The sequence below is a fragment of the Marmota monax genome, unplaced genomic scaffold (genome assembly GCF_021218885.2).
Source record: "Marmota monax isolate L192 unplaced genomic scaffold, Marmota_monax_Labrador192_F-V1.1 WCK01_AAM20220418_F8-fsc00057, whole genome shotgun sequence".
Classification (NCBI taxonomy): domain Eukaryota; kingdom Metazoa; phylum Chordata; class Mammalia; order Rodentia; family Sciuridae; genus Marmota; species Marmota monax.
The window spans coordinates 12,090,635-12,116,036 of NW_026693933.1; the positions used below are offsets into that span (position 1 = coordinate 12,090,635).

General features: G+C 36.6%; 1 protein-coding gene across 1 annotated transcript in view; it reads right to left on the reverse strand.

Moving 5' to 3' along the window:
• Positions 1-4,052: 4,052 nt before the first annotated feature.
• The window catches only part of Skap2 (src kinase associated phosphoprotein 2), a gene marked incomplete at its 5' end in the record, with an annotated part of 54,451 nt that continues 33,101 nt past the window's right edge, over positions 4,053-25,402 (reverse strand). The window contains 3 exon segments of the mRNA XM_046463586.1: positions 4,053-6,455; positions 6,802-6,903; positions 20,004-20,116. Of these exon segments, the coding sequence (XP_046319542.1) occupies positions 6,811-6,903; positions 20,004-20,116 (206 nt within the window).

Genomic DNA, 25,402 nt, shown 5'->3' on the forward strand with positions numbered 1-25,402 from the left:
TTTGCTGGGTTTACAGAAACCAGGGGGAATAGCTGATATTGGTAACTGTAGAGCCATGAGAGTTGTAAGTCTCATGTCTCATGTGACTCAGCTCCTTGGGAGAGCCCGAGGAGGAGGAGGAGGAAAGTGTAGCAAGGAGATGAAGGCAGTCTCTACAGGCCACAGGGCTTGACGTGGAATTAGGAGCAAGCAGGATACCCATCTGCATGGGACAGGTTATTTTACACCAAACAGATCTATCAGGTGGGCAGCTGGAGAGCTGGACGATGCCATTGTTCCTTCCTCTTTAGAAGCATGAGATTGTGGGTACCAAGCATGGCAACATTTCAAAGGACTATTCAAAAGCAAATACACCTTGTTAATTGGACATTGGTACACCCATTCCTTTTGGGGGTATTAAGACAGCCAATAGTTTAGGGTGCATTTTAGACCATGAAAAAGCTCAGTTTTAACCCATCTCTGGCTCAGTTCCAGAGCCCTAAGTGAATGTTGGTTCTTCTCTCCCACTCTTTTACTCCCTGCCCCAACAGCATCCAATCACCAAGGCATGCATAAATAAATAAATAAATAAATAAATAAATAGTTCAAAAACCAAAACAGAGACTTTCTTTATGGAGTCCTATACAAGATACTACACAGGTGCCCAACAAATAAGACTTCATGTTCAGCTAATATCTAGTACTTAAGTAGGACATAATCCAATAAAACTTCCTAAACAAATTCATATCCTAAAAAGTAAAGAAGTATATTAGATATTGCCATTACTTCGTTACAAAATTAAACACATTTTATAATGAAGTGAGTTTACTCATTGTAAAAGGGCTGAACAGTTTACTAATAATGTTTATACTGAATTTTTAAAAAAAAAAACTGTCAATTTAAATCCATTCCCTAAAACAAGTGTTTGAGATAGAAACAGCGGCTTGGCAGTTCTCCCTGGCTTCCCCTGCTCATCAGTTTACACAGGCTTCACTTTTGAGGAGGCAAAGGATGGGAAAAGGTCATTACAACAGGATCACTTCGGCCTGATGTCCTCTCTCAGTTTTCTGCCACCTTGGTTGACTCCTTATTTCAGTTGGGCCGGAAGTCCACTGACAGCAGTGTTCCTGCATCCGAGCTTATTCCTCAGTGCACATCTGCTGCCTCTAATCTGATGTCATCACCATGGTGCGCTTTAAGACGAAATGAACCCAGTTCAGCTGGCCTACTGTCCCCTCTTGACAAGGCTCTCCACATGCTGCAGCCTGTTGTATGCCATCATCAGTGGTCACGAGCACTTGTCAAGTGCCCACTCTTTGCAAAGGAGAGAATGAAGTGCTGGGTTTGAATTCACCCCAGCACTGCACAGCACAGTGGTGTTGAATTCAGGGGAGGGAGGCTGGGTGGGAGCCTGACTAGGTAATTTGCCGCCGGGACTTTGGGACAAAGTACTCACCCTCAGTTTCCTAATCAGGAAAACGTGAATAAATAACAGAACTTGCCTCTTGGGGTTGTCATGAGGATTGAAGGAAAAGCACACAGCAGGACAAACAGCACACAATGAAGGAATGTTGGCTACTGCTATCACTAGTAAAATGTCGCCATCACATATGGTAGAGGTTTTCTTCCAGGACTGCCATGGGGACTGGAAGGGGAGGGAGGCAGTGTATGGGAACCTGCTCATCTGAGGGAACTCTGTCCTCCTCTGTGGCACTTGTTTGTAATTGGCATACCCTGATGTCGTTACTTTCCCTCCACTGAAAGTAGCTGTGTGACACTTTTCGTCAAACCAAAAGTAAACTCCTGTTCAAGCTTCACATGGTGCCTGTTTTCACTCTTAACAGGAGTGATATTTCACTATTACAAAGTCAAGGCCAATAAACAGAAAACAGACAAGTGCTACACTATACTACCTCTCTGAATGATAGAAATAAAAAAGCAAACCACGAAAACAGAGAGGAGAGAAATCTAGTGAAACACTTCCAAAGTTCCAGTGTTAAGAAAGGCACTTAAGAGACAGGCTTTGGGAGCAATTTCTACTTCCCACCTTTGCATATTCACAAGTATTCTGATGTGCTCAGCTTCCAGCCCTGTCCCAAAAGCATAGACCAAAGCAAAGCAGGGGTATGACCACATTCTACTTTTGTGGTTCCTTTCATCTTGGGGACTGGACTTGTAAAGCATTCAAGTTAACATGATCATACAATTTTTAAAAGATAGAAAGCAAAAGAGTTTTTTTTTTTTTAAGGACAAAATTAAATTATGTTGGATCTGGCAACAACTGTGCCAACTTCCCACTTTCAGAGATTCCTTTTTGATCCACCCAAAACCAGTGGTAGGATGCAGGAGCAAAGGCCTTCCTGTCATTTCCCAAAGAACGAGGGCAGCAGTGACTTGGAATGTTCTGGTAAGTGCAACAAGATCCCCAGCTGCCTAGGTTGCCTATGCCCTTATTTGAACATCACAATGCTGAGTGCAGTAGAAAGGGGAACCACCTTTAAAGAATGTACTACAACTCAACTTTCTAATTATTCATTCCTTGTTACTAACAGATTCAATCTACTTGTTGATATAACCTGTTATGGGGCTCTGCTTTTAAAGACTTAGTAAAAGGGACTGCTTTTTTTTTTTTTTTTTTTTAACGAAGATAACTTTCTTAGTGTGAAAGCATAAAGGGATTTTCTCTGTCAGGTATAGAGGCCAAACTCTTTCTTAAATCTTGGTTCTTGAACTATTGTGGGGGTGTCAAACCTGTTAACCAATATTTACTGGATACACACCATATACTTTGTACTGTGCTGGCAGGACACAAAATCATATGGTTGTGTCCAAGTAATAATTGAGTCTACTAGTAGAAACAAGAAGAAACTCCTCACACAGAGCATTAAGGAAATGTCATTCCAGGTTACAGGGATCATATAATTATATAAGTATGTATGTCATCATAGCAAAATACTATGGTATCAGAGATACTGTCAGATATTCTGGAAGAACTCAACTATAAGGTAGTAGGTGATGATAAACGGATAAAACTGAAGCTGTCCAGAAATGTCTTGTTCCCAGTCCAGAAGACAAACTGTTATGCATTTCCATATAAATATACAGAAAAGATAAACAATATATAATTTATATTTTTCAGTACTCAGTATGTACATACATACATAAAATTATTTATATTCCTTCAACCTTAGAGGGAAGCTGTGTTTTCTATGGCTTGATCATGTTTGAATCACCACAACTGACATGCAAACAACTGCCATATCTGGCATTTGGAAGAACTTTATTTGATTTAAAAATTCTTACAGTGATTCACTTAGTCTCACTCATGAAGTTCAAACTTAAACTTCACGTATACTGAGGTCAGTTTCATTCTAGTAGCTGAATTGCAAATCAAAATCTATGATATGTAATCAGTTCTGATTTTAATCACGACTCTAGATGGTACGAGAGCTGATGAAGTAGCAATAGGTTCGAGAAATTGTATAAGAAGTAGAAATCAACAGAACCATGAGAACCTTGGCTGCAAACATTTTAGAAAACAACGGAATAGAAGCTATGTTCTTTGTGAAAGACTTTCTTCATCAAGTGTTTGTACAATGATAGCAAAAGACTCCAACAACCAAACCCACGTATACAGATTTCACCTGCAGATGGTTGAAAAGTGATTTTTCTATGATCCTACAATACTGTATGTAATTATCTGTAATCAAATTATGGTAAAAATAATCAGCTTGACGTATTCAGAACAAGTACTGGACTAAACAATATTCCTTTTCATAAAAGAAAGAGTCATACACAGCAAAGTGGCAGAAACAGAATGGAGTGAGCTGTGGTTAAGTGTAAATCCTATGGCAATGAAAGTCATTTGTATTATCCTTACTTCTTTGAATAAATTCAGATGACAGCCCTATTTCATTTCTTCATTCAGTTTGGAGGCCAGATGGCATTAGAATCATTTACTTCACCTTGTTGTGCTTAATTACTACAATCAACACACTATTTTCCAAATTAATCATAACAAAGTAATTTCATTAGTAACACAGCAGGCTGTTGAATTATTAGCATCATAACAGTTTGCAAACAATTAAACTTTATTTGAACCTTAAAAATTTGCAGAGTGGAACATTATTGTAAGATCTAATGGCAATAGAGTACAAATTCAGTACAGAGCAAATAATCAAGCAAAATGCTATATAAAATATGACTTACAATCACCTTTGAAAAAAATTAGCTCTCTAACTGTTCATAGAAAAACAAATAAAAGCTAAGCAAACATAATGAGAACATAACAATTAGCATATTTTCTAACAAGCCATGTTGTTTAAATTCACATTAATGATATTATTATGACCTTGAAGAGTACGTGATATATTGTCATGGGTGTAAAGAAAACTTTCTCCCTGGTTGTATACAAATTATTCCATCAAATGAATGTAGAGTAGTCGTGAATTGAAAGTAACGATTGCCTCTCTTGTCACTCCAATTTTAAATCTTCTGCTTCCTTTCTATATCCCCCACCTATATTCAAGTTAAAAAAGAACAAAGGCCAGGGGAGCCCTGGACAGCAGTAACACCATATTTCTGTATTGCCACCATTCAAAGACTAGCTGGCTTGGAATTGTTGGTCATCAGTTGGCAGAGGACTCCCTCTCCTGGATTAACTGTAAAAAGAGGCAGAAATCTCCTAAACTCCTGAATTAGTCCTCGAGTGGGGGAGGGGTTGCCAAGTGTTCTGTATGCAGTGACAAGCTGCTGCCATCTACTGGCCCAGTACTAAACACTTCATTTAGGTGGGAGGCAGGAAGCTGACTCCACAGGCCTGCTGCAGTTGGGCGGAGCTGCTTTTGCTTTTCAACTACTCAGGCTTTGAAAACTAGTCCATGAAGTTCATCTCCAGTGGTCTAACTTTTGCCAAGATGACTTCTATCTAGTTCAGTGGCACTACATCAGGAAAAGGGTAATGACCACACAAATGTAAGTTCTGAAAACTTTAACTTGATGGGTCTATATGTAAATTTCAGTTTACTCACAGTCCCAAAAAGTAAGTTTTTTTTTTTCCTTAAAACTTTGAAACTTAGGAGATAACTGTAAAATAAACACTCTAATATCATTTGTAAATAGTTGTAAATAAATAATGGAGGTTTTAAAATATTACCAATTCATTTGCATGGTTAGCGTCTTTACCTTTACAAAGCAAAGATCTGAAAACTTCACAAAGATAGTACCAGCTAAGTAATGATTCCATCTTAGGAGATTATATCTATTCTAGTCATCACAATGCATTTTAATGTATATTAAGGGCATACTGGTACTTCACAGGCATTTAAAATTCCCATGATTTAAAATACACATTAATGATTTGATCTGCAAATCTCCTTCATGCAGCACTGAGCATAACTGAGATGCCAGACAAACACTACCCCCCCTTCCATCCACCTGTTGATGCATGTTACCCTGTGACTTCTACACTTTGCTCTCTGGGCCTTCCTTTTCTTCTCAGCACTCTCAGAAGTACAGAAAAGAGCCCAGAGTTGTGCTGTTTTATGGTGGGACTTCAATAGCACGGTAACAAGGTAGGATGAGAGAGTACTGACTGGGTCACACTTTCTTACTTTGAGAATATATTGAGGCTGTTTATACCATTTTATCAGTGGTAGAATGAGGTTTTTTATGAATCTTTTATTTCATTAAATTTAAATAAAAATACAGTAGAAAACATTGGTATGCCTATCATCAAACCAGGATATCTGTTATGTGTAAACTGCTCTGCGCAAACCTGGTTCCAGTTCACACTTGTGCTGCAGGTGACAGCACATAGCCATTTGTAATTATATCGCTTTTTTTTTCTTTCTCATGGCTGTATTTAAGGGGAAGTAAATTTGCCACTTTGTAGGACTTCTTTCATGAGAACATGTTACTATTGTGTGAAAAATAAATACTAAGGTAAATGATTTACAAAGCTTTAGCATACTCACATTTTTTAGCATCTGCCTAAACCCTGCATGATATATTAAATTAAAATTCTATGAAATTAGATATTACACTCTAAAAAATAACTGATGTTCAATGATTAAAAGAAATTACAACTCACACTGGAAGTAGCAGTAACTACATGGTCTGCATAAAACAGTAATGAATTCTTCACACAAATCACTAAATGGGTGAATAAAAACTGCAATTATTTCTTTGCAAAACAGCAACAGGTATAACTTTATGGCTTGCATCTAATTTACATTAATACCCTTCATTTAATTTCACTTCAGAGGAATATTTTAATGAACGACTATATAAAATAATAGTCAAAGCCAGGGATGTTCAACAAAACAAAGAAAGGTTATGGGCTGTCACTCATGCTTTCACAAGGCTTCTAAATCCAAAACATTTGCAGATAAGCAGAAGACTCTTCCTTCTCTGTAAGCAGGAAGGGAAAGTTGTATTTTAATTTTTTTCTTCAGTCAAAATGTTGATTTCTCCTGCTTAGAAAAAAATATATTTTTTAGTTAAGGAAAAATGAATGTTAACTCAACATTCTGCTAATTCATCACCTCACAAAAGCCATAAAAGTGATGTTTTACTAAAGTGAAGTAGTTTGAGAAAACAGCTGGTTAGTATCAAAGGAACTTTCTCTAAATAATTTCTTCATTTTCAAAGTAAATTCTGTTAAGTTATTTTAAAAATTAAAGATCAACATAACAAAAAAATTGGGGACACCATCTTGTGTTATCAGAAAACTATAAAGACTTTAAAAAGGCAAAGACTCACAAGGAAGAGACCAAGAGAACATATGAGCTATTACAGAATATTGGATTAAAATGTACTTACCCAGGACTCTCAAATATCATACATCTCCATTACGTAGGCTTTAGGCACCAAGCCAATGGCTCCCTTCATTTCTCCTACCCACCAGCCATATCTATTGTATTCCTAATTGAAAACAATATGCAATATTAACCTTTAGACTGGTGTAAGTATAATGTCGTTTTTATGCAACTTCTTAGAAATGTTATTCCTTTTTATAGAGTTACAAGAGCTTGAGCTGCAAATGGAAACATTTTCATCTTTTCTGTTTCTGGACACTTTAAAAATGCTGTTAGGCACAGGTTTGAATTAATGTATAACACAAAGCCTGTTTATTACTAGATGTAGAACACAGAAACAGGCACTCATGGTATGAACCTCTCTCTCTTTCCACCCAGCTTGGATACCTTTTATGTGTAAGCACCAGTGAAAAAGGCTATAAGAGGAAAACTAGGATCCCAAAGATACTCTGTTTGCCTTCAAGAAGCTTATTATCTAGCAAGGATAAATTTTTTTTACAACAAGCTACTTAATTCATAATTAAACTTGTACTTCCTAAAACGGTTTAGAATATAGAGGCACATCCCTTAAGAAAATTTGATATGCACATTTTAAACAGATAAGAGAATAAAAAAACATTAATACAAAAAAATGGCTTAATAAAAAATTTACAAATAGGCCCCTTTAAAATAGCATCCATAAGGCATTTATTGTCCCTTTCATTGGTCACAAGCTACTTTAGATAAAGGATAGGTGGAAGGGATTTAAAGGTGGTATTAGATTTATCCTTATAGTGGAAGATCAACAGAAAACAAAAGTATCTCAAGTTTTAAAGGAAAAATATTAATCTAGCTGTAAAAAAAAAAAGTGATTGATGAGGTACTTCTGCATTTACTTTGCGACATGAGATAAACAAACCTGTGCCTCTTTTCCTCCCTTTATCCCCCATTGACAGCTACACCACTGCTTTAGGCATTGCGGACGCTCTGTAACCAGTCTCAAATGTCTGCCAGATTGACTAATGGATTTTTATCTCAAATTTATTTATGTTTAGTGAGATACAAACAAAGTAATATGAATTACAAGTTTCAGGAGTAATATCTTCCAAAGGCAATACTGTGCTCGAGCACTGTAAGTCTCAAATTTAATTTTTCATATAAGATAAATTTTTAAAATCAATCTCAGAAGTAATTCAATAGGTTATGATTTTCCAACATCTGAGTCATAGATAAATGTGCATATGCATATTGAGTTACGTGTGGGGAGGGCAGGTGAGCACTAACATCTGTATTGATGAGTATGCTTACTGACCATTAGAAAGGAAAATTATGCAGTTCTTCCATACAAAGGTAGCACATTAGCATGCACATACAGATATGTAGTCTACGAATGAGACTATGGAATAAGACATATAGGTTTTTTTGTTGTTGTTGTTTTAACAGTAGGCAGTATCAGAATTGGGCTTATTGAAGAACAAAGTAGAGAGAAAAGCCTAATTCCATTCTTTTTATTCTAGTGAGGACACAGCCCTGGCTTGGGAGTTTAAAAGTTTAAAAGTTTGCTGACAATGTGAACTTAGTGTACAAAACTGCCTAAGCAACAAAAGTACTCTGGGTCCAGAACTCACTGATGATGACTATAATTAATATCAGAAGAAAATACCAACTTACTGAAAGCTATGATTAGCAACCATTATATCCTAATAGGTACCTAATAAAACTGCCTTTTTCAATTTTTAAGACAATGAATACAATTAGAGCCTAATGCTTAACAAAATAATGTACTTAGCCTACTAAAGACCTAATGCCTACAGTGTAAGATGTCAAAATGGACAGTCAACAGGGTAAGGCTGAGTGTGAAAGCTCTTGCCAGGTGCCAGTCTTAGATTTTTCCAAGTGCTTATTTGGAAAGAGTGGTAGTCTTTCAATGGTAGACACTGAAATCATTCAGTGAGAGGGTATATTATTGACCCAAACCTGCTTCCAGAGAATGACCCTCAATCTGGGTGACAATATTAAGATTCAAATTATTAGCCAGAAAGTTTATATAACTTTTTAATAGTCTACTTTGGTTATAATGTGTACCATCAATAAGGGCATATAATCATTCTCAAAAAGCTCACTCACACCCAAATTTAAGAACTGATGTCCAACAAATCACACCAACAAAAATGAATGACAGACTTTACACTTGAGAGAATTGTAAAATAGGGTAAAACAGGCAAGTTCATTAAACAGAAGCCCAGTCGTAAACAGCAGGGAGGAGCCTGTTCCATTGTAAATAAATCCCTTAAAAGTAACATTGTAGAGAAAAAAAAGAAAAAGTCTTACATTAAGATAATCTTAAAAGCTTCACTTCATTTAAAATAACCAAAAAGGGCTGGGTTTGTAGCTCAGTGGCAGAATGCTTGCCTAACACGTGTGAGGCACTAGATTCAATCCTCAGCACCACATAAAAATAAACATATAAAATAAAGGCATGCTATTCATCTACAACTACAAAAGATTAAAAATATAATAATCAAAACAGGTACAAAATACACAAGTCATAAATTCCTCTAATGTGTCACAGATTTAAATCAGAAAAGGGCAAAACCAAAAACCAAAATACTTATTACTTTACATTCATCAAGAATTCTATATAGGGGATAGGAAAGACGGTGGAATGAGTTAGACATCATTACCTTAAGCACATGTATGAAGACACGAATGGTGTGAAAATACCTTGTGTACAACCAGTGACTTGAAAAATTGTACTTCATATGTGCAATACGAAATGAATTGCATTCTGCCGTCATATATATCAAATTAGAATAAATAGTTAAAAAAAAGAATTCCATATAATACTCCTGTGTGGAATTAGGGGATAAGATAAAATATAGGGAAGTAAAAATCTAGGAGGCTTATTTATGGATTTATACTGTAGCCATTAGAGAGTGTCGACAAGACTGCAAACATAGGAGCCTCCCCTTCCATCATTACCGTCCTCTGGATGAGCCTCCTGAGCAACATGAATCCCAATTAAACCATTTGCAGCCTATAAATTGGAATGAAAATGCTTCTTGGTGTGCAGTATTCTAAATTTCGGCCTGAAGATTCAACATCACACAAGCTTTCCTCCTGAAGATGAAGATCGGCCTATCTTTGCCTTTCGTCTTTGCTGCCCCAAAACAAATCTGATTATGAATGATACATGACTCCTACTGAAAAATAACGCAATGGATACAATGTTGTCTTATGGTCCACATAGTAATTATAGTATTGTCCTATGAAGTCACAGGTGGATCATTTAAAAAGAACCTCTCAAACCTTATCTTGTTAATAAACAAAAAATAAAGAGACAAAGCATACCAGGCTGCCATTTAAATCTGTGACAGTAGGAAGCATCATGTCATCTTTACAGCAGCCGAGATCTCAGGTACAAGAAAGTCTGCCATCTGGTATCCTTCACCCTACTCGGCTCTTAACATCAGCTGAAATGCTAACATAGGCAAGTGACTGTACTTCAGGAGGACTGATAAAATAATGAAGAGTCCTTTAATCTACAGGAAACCATTCTAGTCAATTTATAAGAAATATTGCATCCCTTTGTAGGACGTGTAATTATTTTCTATTAATCATGTGCTATAAAGCTACATTATGCGGTTATTCTGTTATCACTAGAAAGAGGCCTGCAGTCAGCTTCTGACAATGTTAGGTAATTACTAACACAAAGCTGCTTTCTCCTCCCGCAGTAATGCTATCAAGATCCAGAGGTGTAGTGATGCTTATTGTATAAAAATAGCACTCAAAAGAAATTCAATATCTGCAAAATGGATGGCTTCAAGGCAAAATGTAATGTGGCAGTCAAGAAGCAAAAAAAAAAAAAAAAAAAAAAAGGGCCAAATTTGCCCAATAATCTGAGGACATAATAGTAAGGTGGCACTGAATGCTTGCAATCTCACACCTGCATTTTCAATTTTCACACCATTAAAATCATTTTATTTGATAATTAAAATTTTAGGCCCCAATTACTATTTATTGAGCAATAAATTAAAATGATTGCATGATAAGGCAAGAAAAAAGGACTAGTTTTGATAAAGTGAAACAGAGACTTCATCCAACACAATAGTAAGCGTATGTCCCAATTTACTCAATTAACTCAATCTCTCTTTGCTGGTATATTATTTTACACTTAAATAAGGTCTCAACATTGACTTCAAACCTTTTCAGCACCATAATTCTAATTTCCCAAGTAGGTTAATCCACTTTCCGCAAGCCATATGGTGAAAGAAAGCTGCCTTAACTGAAACCTGAAACACTACCAAGGTTTTGTGATGTACTAGCTCTTTCAGAAATTAGTTACTGATATGTTTGAAAGCAACAGGTGTTGGAAAGTTTAAAAGACTATGTGTCCTTTTTACAAAGATGTCTCTGTGATTTAAAATATACCAGCCTTTTGTGGAAATGAAAGCAATTTTAATGGATAAAATATGAAATACAGGAAGCCTGTGGATTTGACCATTACTTTCCAAGTATTCACTGTGATAATTATGCATAAACACTTCAGTAGTCTGAAAACTAGATAAATACTTAAAATACATAAATACTTTCTTCAAGGCCACCTCTTCAGTCTTTTCTTTTTTATTATCTCTATTTAGAAACTTTGTAAGAATCATTTAATTTCTTATACATTCATCATTTCAAAAGCTTCTCTTAAAACATATGATAGGAACGTGAAACCCTCAGTCTTTTACTATTACAATCTACACACTAATTGCTTGGCTTTTAGTTTCCTGACCTGTTGTTAAATGAGGAAAGGGACACAATCTCTAAGGTCGTCTGTGATGTCTGAATACCACTACTTAGGAATCCGCTTGAAGATACTAAGTTTCCTAGTGGCTTATGGAGATCAACTTCATTACTTTATAATTTACTATGCAGGTGTGACTTTGAGTTCCTTTAACTCAAATAGTGACTTTTTTTTTCTCCTTGCACTGTGCACTCCATTTTAAAGCAGGAGAGACAAAGGACAAGTAAGAAAGCATATAGGAAGAGTGTGATTCTCACAACAAATTTTAGTTTATATCCCACTGCCAAGATACATTTAATTCAAATTTCTACAGTATCAACAGTTGTAATACCATATAATAAAAACTGATATTCAAACTGATGATTCATAGATAACATTAGGCATGGAAAGATCAAGTCATGCGCAGTGGAGGGTGGCGTTGGCGCTCAGTGCACTTCACCCATCACCACATGGCTCTATGAACTGTTCCCAGGTTCGCCCACTCCATTATTCTGCCCGTCAGCCCTGCATTTCAGGCCTTTATCTCCTCACTTGGATGACTGCACTGTCAACTCAGCCTCTCTGATCTTCCCAGAAACTGTCCTCATCCGTTCTCCTGATGCTCAAGGACTTTGACCAGCCTTCAACTACACACAAGGTCCTCTGCCTGGCTTGTTCTTATGCTGCTGGCAACATTCCCCTACCACTGCTCTGGTCCCCACAGTCCCACCCATCACCCACACCCACTCCTGACTCTGTGCAGGGTGTGTCTCCCCAGTAAAGTGTCCCCTCCCTCAGCCGCAACCTGTCCAACAATTACAACCAGACTCCAATCAGTTGTCATGTGGATTTTCCCCTGAATTATCTTACCCACAACAGCATCTCTCATTTCAAGCTGAGCCTTTATTCTTCAGTGGATTTTATGTTTCTTAGTGTTTGGTTTGTTGGTGTTATTGTTTGGTACCAGGGATTGAACCCAGGGGTGCTTAACCACATCCCCATCCCTTTTTTATATTTTATTTAGAGGCAGGGTCTTGCTGAGTTGCTCAGGGCCCCGATAAGTTGCCGAGGCTGGCTTTGAACTCATAATCCTCCTGCCTCAGTCTCCTGGGATTACAGGCATGTGCCACTGTGCCAGGCACTCCTTATTCTTAAGATTATCTTCTCAGAAAATCTAGAGTCTCATCCCAGGTCTGTTGTTAACTAGGTAGACAACCTAGGCAAGTCCTGAGTTCTTTAGGAATGATACTTTATTTATATTTCTATTCCTTATTGAGACTTTATAATAATCCAGGTATGTGCTTAATATAAATCAATAAGTCTACTTATTTTACATTTGGATCCTCACAGAATTGCCTTTTTGAAATTTTTAAAATATATATATATATTTTAGTTGTTGATAAATCTTTATTTTATTTATTTATATGTGGTACTGAGAATCGAACCCAGTGCCTCACATGCCAGACAAGTGCCCTACCGCTGAGCCGCAGCGCCAGCACCCCCATTTTTGAAATTTTTGTACTATTTACTGTAAATATTTTTTGTTGAGGCCATTACCTGTCACTCTTGTACTTATTCTGTAAAGTTCCTGGAGCCAGACAATCAGTGCACATTCTAGGAATTCATGAGAGACTCTGTCTTTTCAAAGAAGTCATGCTGGGAAAAGTCAAGATCCCTCCTTTGTGATTAAAAGGAATTATTAGCTCCCTATCTCCTTTGGTTTGGCTGCCAAGAAGCTGAGGGCCAAGGCAAAAGTTCAACTGTAGAAATTCCACTGTTTTTTAAGTTAAATTCACCACAAGCTATGTTCTTTTTCCCTTGATCTTTTATTTATTTTCTCCCAATTATGTTGGGCCTTAATTTCTTCACCTGTAATGTGAAGGGCTAGCACTAAAGTTCTCCTAACTCTTTGGTTCTGTCATTCTGCTAGGAAGTCAGGATTCTTTCCCATTCTTTACCAAAATGAAATGCATTTTGGTAAATGGATACTAAACATTTGCTACCATATTGTCAGGTATTATTAAGTACAAAAATACTTAAGACAGAGTGTCTAGCTCAAGAAGTTCAGAGTTTAGAAGAGAAAGAGATTAAACAGATAATCAAATATTGAATGTTGAGTGAGAGAGAAAGAAGAAATGTGTGAAACCAGAAGCAACTAAATTCCACAGAAAGATCGTAGTGGCTTTATGAACAAAGTGATAGGTGGGCTGAGACTCCAAACCCAATAATTAGAGGAAACAAACATGGTGTGTGCAAAACCCTGAACAGAGAGAAGAAAGTGCTGTATCCAGGGAAAAGCAAGAGTTGAGAGTGTGACTAACATAAAAGGTACAGGAGGAAGATATGGGGAAAGTGGTACAAGACAAAGGAGGAAAACTCGGTTGGAAAGGTCAGGTTGGTTGGTTTCTACAGTGTTTCTCTGACTCCCTACCAATCTCAAGGTTAGGGAAGAGAAGTGACCTTGAGCCACTGGTTGTCTACTGGTGGTCCTTGACTGTCTATGGCTCTGTGCATCGTTAATAGGACCATCCACTCTTTTGTATCACATAGTCTTGCTTTGGGATATTTTATCCTATAGACACAAAACACAAGCCTGTTGAACAAATAAACTTCACTCATCCATGAGGGTCTAGTTCAACTTTTATTTCCTTATGAATCTCTTCTTAATTACTCCAGGCTTTACTGATCTCCCTCTTTTAACTGTCTTTTAACTGTTCTTAATCAGTATGTATCTATCTCTACTCTCTCAAGCCTAATAATTTCCCTGGAATATATAAGCTTCCAGTTCTAAAGGGATGAGAAGCGGGGCATCTCAGAAGAGTGAAAGCATGCTATATGTACACCGAGTGAGTTCCTGATTTTCCAGGTGGAGGTGGGGTAGAGAAAGTATAAGAAACCATGGGCTGTTCCAGTTAGGATTAAAAATAAATTATCACTGTATTTCTTTTCTTTCTGGTTTTGTTTTGCTTCTGGCAAACTCTTGATTATTCCATGATAGATTAACCAGGTGATCCTGCAGCCTTGCTCCTCCTTCCCAAAGCAGCCCTTCCACATCACTTCTCCCCCCTTTCTCTCACAACCCTGCCTTCTGGCTCATCCCCTACCTCTTCAGCCACTGCAGGAGCTGAGCCTAACAGCCTGTGCCTCATAAGCACCTTCCTTTTTTATCTCCTAGCACTGTTCTGAAATGCTTCCTCCATTTAATGTGAAAGAAAACAGGGAAGTATTTGAGCATGTTGTTTGCAAAAAGCCAATAAGAGGAGTCCTATGAATGGAACCAGAACATGTTCTGACATAGTGTTGTGTCTGTAAATGCTTTTCACTGCTAAGGAGAGGTGGGTACTAAGTAGAAGGTCAGCTTAGTTAATGCTTCCACTGTTCCCTAATCCCAACATCCACCTGGGCAGCCCAGAAACTAAATGCCATCAGGTTCCGAACAGATGCAATCACAGGAACAAATCCTCCTCCTCCTTCCCCAAAGGCTATAAAATATGATAACACTTTGGAACTAGCTTTGTGTCAACAATGCATGTCCCATTTTGAGATGTCCTCGTTACTCTTCAGTAGTTGGCCATGCTATTTGTGGAACCCTGGGTCATATGGTCACACAGGAAAAACTAAGTTAGCTAAAAAGAAACTTGACAATGCCCTCTGCTAGTAGAGCTCAGCAGACTTTTTTCTTTTGGTGCTGTGGATTGAACCCAGTGCCATGTGTGTGCCAGGCAAGTGTCCTACCACTGAGCTACATCCCCAATCAGACAGCAAGACTGTGCTGTCTGTGCTCCTTTCATAGGTTTGAAGCAAAAAAATAATAATTTTAAGAAATCCATAGTAACTAAATCTTTATATTCTCATAATGAAAAGCAAATGGTCAATGACAGTCACAATTCCCTGATCATTTAGAAAAGTCAACCAATTAGATATAAAAGGAAGTACTGCTTGAAATTCCCCATACACACTTAAAAATGGCCTTTCACTATATATTAGTGACCACTGTCTTACCCTTCATTTCCTGGTTTTGAGTTATTATTTCTCAAAAGGCTGCAAAGCTAAAGTCAAGTATGCCCTCATCTGGGTAAAATATTCCAGAATCCTTAATTCTCTTATTATTATTTTTCTTAATATCAGACGAAGTAGCATGCCTCTTTCCTTCTAGAGTATGACTTGTCTGTTACTAAGTCTCTAAAAATAAGATATTGCTTTAAAAGTAAGGACAAGAATGCAGTTAGCAATTTACCGGTAAGCAAAGATCGGAAGATAAACTGTCAGTGGGTATAAATCCAGAAAGGCAAACTAGAATAACATAACCAAAGAGGTAAGCAGGCTACAGCATATGCCTACTGCTATATAATATGGATTCTGCTGCTGAAATTATAAAACCTCATAAACTTGGTTCTAAGAAAATACCAATAACTACAATATTACGTTTATGGTTTGGGGAAAATAAAACTGATGTGCAATCTCCTAAAAAAGAATTTAGCATGATTTTACACAACCTGATTCCTAAAACAAATTAAAAAATTTAAAAATTAGGTTTTCTACCTCCAGTATGACTCACCCCACCAAATGAATCTAAAGCCAAGCTCTGGGTTGCAGAGTTAATTCACTAACAATGCAGCTGTCATTAAAATCACAGATTCCACTTTCATCCATTCCTATAAACATGCTCCTTATTTTTCCTTCTTAGGAGAAAAAAAAATTGTTTTTTTCCTAAATCACCATTGAACTATTAAATAATTTATTTTAACACATTAAAAAAAAATAAACCCGGCAGCAATCCTATATGCAAAGAATGGAAAGTAAAGTTACTGGCTCACCTTTTTAGACAAGCAGTATTTAGATTTATTATTAGTGAAGTTCAAAGGTTAAAACTAAGAAAATGCCAGACACTTTGAAGGAGGGGCTAGCTCAGCCAGGGATCACATGACAGTTGCTAATTGGAAAATGTTAAAAAGGAAAGGGGGAGGGGCAGGGTGTCTGCTTTCCCTTCTTTCTTTATTGTGAAACTTGATTTTCACTGAAAATCAAGGCTAAGATTTGTATAACTCTCAAAAGAGGCTTAAAATAAATAAATCACCCCAGGCTGACTGAGCACAGCTGACACCCTATCAAGACTTTCTTGCAAAACAGAAAAAGAAGGATGAATTTTGAAACAAAACTGTATTTCCACAGTGATTTTTAAGGAAGACAACCTAGTCCCCAAACTAGTGAAATGTTTGTTGCCATTACATTTACAAAATTAAAACGTTCTTCATTGTAGGGCAAGCCATTTTATTTCTTGATTTATCTAAATGTTTATTTATATTGAAAGAATGCACCTTTTCTTAAACTATTTTGTGTTGCCTTTTTTAAAGAGCACTGACAAACTTGTAGAAGGTAAGTCAAATTAATGTTAATTTAATATCTTAAATTATAAATCAGTTCATTACAAAGAGCAAGCAGCATTTCTTTAAAATCTTTTAAATGGTTTTACTCATTAAAAATGTCTTGGCATGACTTTTTTTTTTTTTTTTTTACAAAGTACATATTTTCTGTCTCCACAAATATTATGTTAGATTTCTTAAAATATATTTTTCCTTATGTATATAATTTCTACATTTAATTCAAAATGATGAACAACATTTTTCATGATTAATGCTGATACTTTATTGACATCAGATAGGAAAGTAATAACCCATAGCTAGATTTAAAGTTGAATTAATGAAACCATTCTGATTGTGCACATTAGCTGCAATTACCTGCACCACTCATTCTGAGCCACTAGATGGTGTAAAAAAATAAATTAAAATGGCAAAATTTCATCATCACCATGAAATCTAAATAGAACTCTGAGTAGGATGCAACATTCTAGGCATATAATAATGCTAGCAATTTCTATACTAATTGTACTTTTAAAAAAACCTATCAGTATATAACATGGGCCCTACTTTGATCTAGAAACAAGTCCTTTTGAGCAATTTTTGCCCTCTTCCACTAAAAGCTTGAGTTCTTAATTTATAATATCAAAGCATTTAAAATTGTAGTTCTAGTTTACATATTAAATGAATTTATGGTGTTAACTTATAGCCCATATTTCCACTTTGATAAAACTAGAAGGCCACACTAATAAAATCTTATTAGGGATTTTCTAAACATATACTCAATTCCAAAACAACCAGACTATTAATAGAGCAGACACCCATCAATGTTTCAGAATATGCTCAAATCTTAGCAGAGAGAGCCATGTGATCTTTTCACCATTACCAAGATTTAGCTGGTTGATTCTACTAGATCCATAGTTGGGTGACTATGGGTATTCAATCATTCAATTTATGGTGAGAATATGCTGCTGACAATGTCTTCTTTCTCAGCTCTTCTTTCAGAAACCAAAATGAGCCCCAGTTGAAATACCTACCTCTAGAAGACCACAGTGAAATGATGATGGTGGAATTTTAAGCCTTATAAATCTGATAGCACAAGGTTTTTTGATCAGCTCTTTCCCAAATGATAGCATTTAAAATTTTAGATGGAAAGAAACACTTCCCATGAGCTGGACCACCCTTAACTACTTCTCTGATCAGGATTCACAAATAAAACTACACTCACTACAAAACAGATTTGGGAGAACAGGAACTAAGGACCCCAACATCCTGGAAGTATAAACACAACATCCCAGAAGTATAAAAATTAAAAGTATGGTTATACTTTTAATTTCACATTAACAGAAAATGATTTTCTGAGGCAATGGTAGAAATAAAGCAAGCCTATGGGAACTCTGCTTGTTTATCCTAGGAGTTAGTACTCTGTCCAGGCTTTTGGGATAATGATAACATGATTCCTAAAGGTTTTAAGAGTAGATCTACACCGGCTTTATAAGTTTCTTATCTGCAAAAGGAATGTAATGGCCATATGGCATGCTCCCCTATAATCTGAAATTTCAAATGGAATGTAATCAACCTTTTAATTTTAGACACAATTGCAGCCAAATCAGTTAAAGAAATTGTGCGAGATAAGTAAATTCAGAAGAGTCTAAGAAAGTTTCTTGACAGGAACTAAAACTAATCTGTTTGATTTCTATATTAAATAACTGACTAAAAAAGCAGGACAATTAAATGCTCAATAACTGGCTTAATCAAGAGTTGTAATGTGCATGTGGCTTTCCATAGCTTCTAAGAACTGAAAGCATCTTTCTGGAAACACTGAGAGAGGTGACAAGCCTTAGCTTTGTGCACCTTAACTAGTGGTTCACACAACTGTCTGTATTTACTTACTACTAAATATTTCTTGCTCCCACAACCTACAAATGCTTATATCTTATTCTTTTTGTATTCCTGGTGGCTAGAAAGGATCCTAGTATATTATAGGTACTTTGTGATGGTTTCAAATTAAATGAAGTGGGGAGATAGGGACGGAAAGAAAGAGAACAGGAAAAAGCACAAGTTCATGTACTGGCTCTGGCACTTTCTCGACCAAAGTTCCCTTATCTGTAAAACCAACAACAGATGATCTAACAATCCATGATTGTATGTATGATGATTATAGGGACCAGTCATCTAGTATTAAAACTCAGTGTGGCCTGGTTTTCAAATTCCCTTTGCATCTAACATGTCACATTATCTCTCTGAGAAGTCCAAATATTTCTCTCATCAAGAAATTACATTAAACTCGTAGACTTATGATTTATTTAACATTTCCCAACTTATATTTAAATTGTTTCCACTTATCATTTGTTTCTAAAACAGCCTCACAAAGTAGACAGAGATTTTTTTAAAGTCCCTATACTATAGAATGGGAAATTAAAAAATGAAAATGAAGAGAGCACACACCTCACACTGCTCAGAAATATAACCTTGATTTTACATCTGACAGATCCTGAATAATCCAGTTTAGAAGCAGAGACAAAGATTCTTGTACATTTAAAGATGAGTTCACAGCAATGTTCTCTGCCACTATGTTTACAAATATAGTATGTTAAACTTAAGAAAAAAATTTACCTAAACCTGTCTGAATAGAAAAGCATTGCTTTTAAATTGTCGGAACACCCAATGTATTTACATAAAGATGAAAAACTTGTTCTATAAACACAGTGTTTCCAGTAGTGAATGGCAGACAAAATCAGAATAAGCACACAGAAGAATAAAAAGGAAGAGGAAAGAAAAACATAATAAATAACCTAATACCTTCCAATGTTAACTTTCACATAAGCACATTGTTCTGGAGAAGGCAGTGGGTGGATGGAAGCCAAAGGCTAAAGTGATAGGTAAACACACTGTTAAGTTGAATCCTGTTATCTGATTGTGTTTAAAATTTGATTATATTTCACTTGACAAAATAATTAATTATTGTGAACTCCCAATTGTTAACTAGGACCTAGAAGAATTCCAATTGGCATTTTTCCCTCATGTTGTAAATCCAAATGCATATAAATCGAGCTGCGTATTTCCCCTTTACAGTTGTCATTTGGGGTAACTTCTTACCTTGCTAAGAATGTAAATCACATCACCACGCTTAAATGACAACTCATCAGAAAGTGCTCCTGTACAGTCCCACAGACCCTGGTAAAAATTAGCGTAATCAGTGCTTTTATCACCTAGGAAAAAGAAAGTAAGAGAGTATAAACCAACAGAAATTAAAAGTCCACCCCGACCACCAAAACAGTCTTAAAAAATTCTGTCCTGAGTCAAAGAAACATTTTTATACACACACACACACAAGAATCCTCCTTTTTATTACTATCATCTAATTAAGATCATTTTCAAAAAGTTCAGATTTTTAATGTCCTTTATCCTTTTTCTGCCTTTCATTTAAAACCTGTGGTGACAGCATGTTCTCACCAACACATCACCTACAAGTTGCTTCCTGCTTACTTTATATGATTAACCTAAGCCCATCCACAATGTGTTTGGAAGAGAGTGTGTCATACTTCATAATGAGCAATACCCATGGTGATGGGACAAACACGTGGTGAAATAACCATGTCACAGCATTTGGGATATTTTAACAACCACAACAAAAGAGCTAATGCAATCAAAACTAGGGATCCAATTTTATTTTTTTAAATCCTAAAATCTAAAGCTGCAAATAATATAAGAGTAACTACAGCTCTTTTCCTTGGGGATATTTGTACCCAAAGCCTCTCAAAGTTGTCTTAAAACATTTCAGCACCTTTGAAACTGCCAAAGCTAAAGCTGCATTTTTCACCAGATTTTTGTCAGCCCCAGTTTAAGACATTAGGCTCTGAATAAACATGCAACATACACTGGAGTTATCAGCTCATCCTTCTACTAGCATAAGCACAATGGATGTGATGTGCTCAAACTGCCATACAGACCATTAACTGATTGATTATTTAGCGCTCTCCGCTCTGTAATACCACAATAAACCGGGTAATAAATGCTTTGTCACTGATACAATGTGGGTCTCCTGAAACACAGCACAGAGTTAAATACACTGGATGCTTTTGTTACACTGAGAACTGCTTCCTGTTTTTAATTTCATGATAATTGAGTTTTGATGAGTTAATGCAAAAAGAATGCAAGTAATATCAATAAGATGTCCATGTATTCACTAGCCAGGCAGAACACATACGTGCTGACAACCGCCATCATTGGAATGTCGTCTTTGGATTCTGAGGGGACAACTGTGGAGACACATGCTGGATCTGGGTTGTCATCTTAGTTTTGTTCTATGGCTCTCAAACAGCAGGCTTCTGGCAATTCCTATACAACTAGTCACATTAGCATGCCATTAGGGTGCTCATCCTATTAGATGTGGTTTCTGATTTATACAAAGTGTTAACTTTATTTGAAAAATTTAAAATCGTTTACTATCTTAAAAATTACTAAAACCAAAAAAGAGGGTATGAATAACATGGAGTTGGAATATTTATAGGATGTCACTCTTCATTTATATAGGAAAGAAAATAAACAAGGACTAGAAAAATATACAACCTAGCAAAACCCCCCTAGTAAATGTCTTTCCCATTTTCTAAGAATTCCAAGCTAGAGAGGGACAATGGGAGGAGGGAGGGAAAGAGGAAGGCAGACGGAGAGAGACAGGCACCTTATTGGCTTTTCCACACTAGTATTTGAGCACTCATCACTGATACCAGCAGGGATGTATACAAGCCTGGGAATCCAACCAAGAACTAACAATGCTTGTGGCCACCCTTCATTACATTTCCCCCCCAAAGCATATATTAAGTAAATTCTACCAATGGACACTAGAGGGCACTCCGACTGGCCAGATCTCTCCAAACATTGTTCATTTCTTTCTTTTTAAGAAAAAAAAAATCACTTAATAATAAAGTGACTGATTTCCTTTAAAAACCACTTATTTAGACAAATAGAGATTTAGAAGTTGAAACATTCTAGTCAGATTAAATCAACTGCTAAATGGGTCAAATGTTGCGCCCTTTGCAGTCCGTCAGTGTCAGTTGAAAAGTCAAGGAATTAGAGCAAAGAGGGGAATGACATCATTTCACATGCAAGGCCCTCCCCCACAGCAACTGGCTGGGAGGTAAAAGGATCTAAATAACTGGTTTCCCCACTCAAGGCTCCAGTGTGTTCCCCAGGCTGCTCAGTCTTAGGCTTGGTCCAAAAAGGTGGAAGAAACAAAACTTTGGCTAAAAGCTAGAGGAGAGGTTTTTGGCTTAGCTGTGACGTCCCAATGGGTCCCCCAGCTGTCCAGACTGCTCTTCCCTTTTTCGGATTCGCTCATGATAGTTTCTTCATTTAACAGATTTTCAAGAGGGGGTGGGGAAGAAAGAAAGAAAAGAAAAGTGTATGGTGATTTCTAACACATAATCCTTATCACTTTGGGGTCTCTCTTCCCCTCGATGCACTTGGCGAAACTCCCATTAACACTAATGGGAGTTACAGGAGCAGGCAAGGGGAAGAGAGACCCCCACCGTGTGCAAGATGCATCTCTCCCTAGATGTGCATCATGAGCATTTCATTAAACCTCACTGCTGTAAAGAGGCGATGGAGCCAGCGATTTGGCAATACTAGGGAAAAGATGCATTTTCAACTGTGCTTTCTATAATCTTGATGATGATGTTACCCAAAGACCAACCTCATTTCTGTGTCCCATATGTGAGCTCTGCTAAAGAATAATCTGTTTATGTCACACATACATACGATTTACTATCCTATCTGCTTCAGCATGCAATACGAATTATAAAGTAGAAATATCACAGCTAAGCGAGTATATGTTTTTTAGTCTCTTTCTCCTCAGGAAAATAATGTTCAAATTCTTGATATGAAATATGGACATAAAAATTATAAATTATCCGGTTTTGGAAAACAGCAACCTCCTCTAGTTTACTTTTTAAATTTTTGATTGTGCTTAAATATCCATGGACAAAAATTAAGTATAAATGTAGTACAAAAAGCACAGTACTTCACAAAAGTTAACATCGTTCACCCTCACAATGAAAAATCCCATGTAAGATGTATTTTTATAGAATAGAACATAATGTGATAAACATACATTCTAAAATACAAGTTAATTCTGTTCAGTTGTTTTTACTACATGGATTAATTTTTTTTATGCTACTCACATCATGATCTATATTGTCAAAATTACAAAGGAAAAAAAAATCACCTTATTATGTTTCTTATCCTGAGAGGCATGGATGATTAAAAGAGAAAGTAAGAAACAAAAAATAAATTAGCCAGCTTGTGAAGGATTTAAACAATGTACTTGCTTCTGCTTTTAAAAACATACATAAACAGACCATTGGGCAAAGATAACAGAACTGTTATGAATTGTTTGTATAAACTAAACATGTAAACATTGGAGATACTTCTGCACAGATGACAAGATTTTAAAAACATGATGACAATGGATGAAAAATAGCATAATAAGATAATGAAGAATCTCTCCCTGGTTGTTATAGGTTTGAAAACTATTTTAGAAATAATTTACAGCGTTTTTTAAAAAAAGAAGCAAATGGGATTTTGTGTGTGTGTGTGTGTGTGTGTGTTGTGTATATAAACCTGAACACGAAGGAACTTGAAAAAATATAAGATCATCTTTGTGTTTACTTATATATTTTACATTAGACCAGTCTTTTTTTTTTCCCAAGAAAATCAGTCAATGTGAAAAATATATAACATTCTTGAGTAAGGTTAGAAGTTCATGTCATGTGATGCTCAGCAAGATAGTAATACCCTTGTCAACTCACTGCTCTGCATGGCAAACAAGCTTCTAGTCTTTGACAGACTAGGGATGAGCAAAGGTCACTGCTATGCAAAAGCATTAAAACTGTTGCTTGAAAAGAATTTCATGTCACTAAAGATAAGAATTATTGCAGTACTTTATAGCTATGGCATGTAAAGCTAGTTCTACTTATTGCATTCCTTTGAGCAAAATGTAATTTTTTTTCTACCTTTGAAGGCAAAAAATGGGGAGATGGTTATTTTTAAAGGGTGTTTCTTTTTAATTTCTTGAAAATGGCATTTTTGAGAAATCCAATTGCTTTAAGCCAAAATATTTGTATCTGTGTAAAGGGTATCTATCTATATGTGTCCACCTTCTATTCCTGTATTGATATTTAAAAGAAAGAAAACTACATGCTTTTGGCAGAAGCCTCACGATCCATAACCCAAAACATATATACTTAAGTTACTATTGAACATAGTCCTCAAGGTTTCACTAAGCCTCTGTGTTTTATAGCTGTATTTTACAGGACGGGAGTGTTCACATCTAATGACTATGTCCTTGCTTCCTTTCTGAAAAAAGCAAACCAAAAGCTTTTGCAGCAACCTGCTCCTGCCTTCCTGTCCAGGTCCGGAATCAGGCCTCTGTTTCCTTTCCACATGTCACAGTAGGAAGGCCTCTGGAAAGCTACTTCCTGAACATACACTTCTTGTCCACCCTCCTCTGACAGCTTGAAAGAGTGATGTATGGACATATCAGAGAGGGGAAGGTGACCCCAGCTCCAGCTCTTTGCAGGACCGAGGGATGATAGGGCAGACCTTGCCCCAGCTGACATGTGGCTATGAAGAGGTGTAAAGTCCTGATAAGAAGGCAGTTCTTCTCTTCTTTCCATGTAAAATAATTGCTGGTTTATCAAAACTAACCTCATGCTTGCACTACAGATATGGTTTATCTCTTGCTATTTGGAAATAACAACAAGCAAGAAAAGTGGTTCGTATCATGTGATTCCGTATACAGCGTGTGCAGTTATTTTTCTAGCCTCAGTCATAATTAGTACCTGGGGCCATGTGCCAAGTGGAAATGGATAAGGGGAACATCCTTCCTAGTCTTCCAGGCCAACAGTGTCCTTTTCCAATTTTTAAGCTGCTGTCACTGGACTCTGGCATTTCTTACCCAATTCATTTGCTTTCTGTGCTAATCATATGCAATGAAGATATGCATGGCCAACATTTAAACAGGCTGCAGATCAATTAGCGGTCTTAAGTTTATCTGATTTTTATCAAAGAAGACAGAGCTGTGGGTCGATTGTCAGAGCCTGTGTCAAGTTGACCTTTTCAGAGATGTCTACATTGCCAGTCCCCTGGGCAACTTGTTGTCCCCTGTTAGTCTCTGAATGGCAGAAGTCTGTTCTGCTCAAGCACAAAGTATACACAGATGTCTATATTACATTCTTATAGGTTTGACAGCAACTGCATGTTGTATCTATAAACTGTCCTTTAGCAGTGACACTTCCTCAATGATGATAAGCTAATTTATGCAACTAAATCTCCTTTGTGCAGAAATGAAAGCTAATTGAGTCATTACAAAGTAATTCAGGAAGGAATACCTTGTATAAATTGGCTTACTTTATAAATCCTTCTCAAGTGGTTTTCATGCATCCTAAATGGGACTAAGCAGCTTATCAGCGGTAAGATATCCAGACCAAACAAGCCAA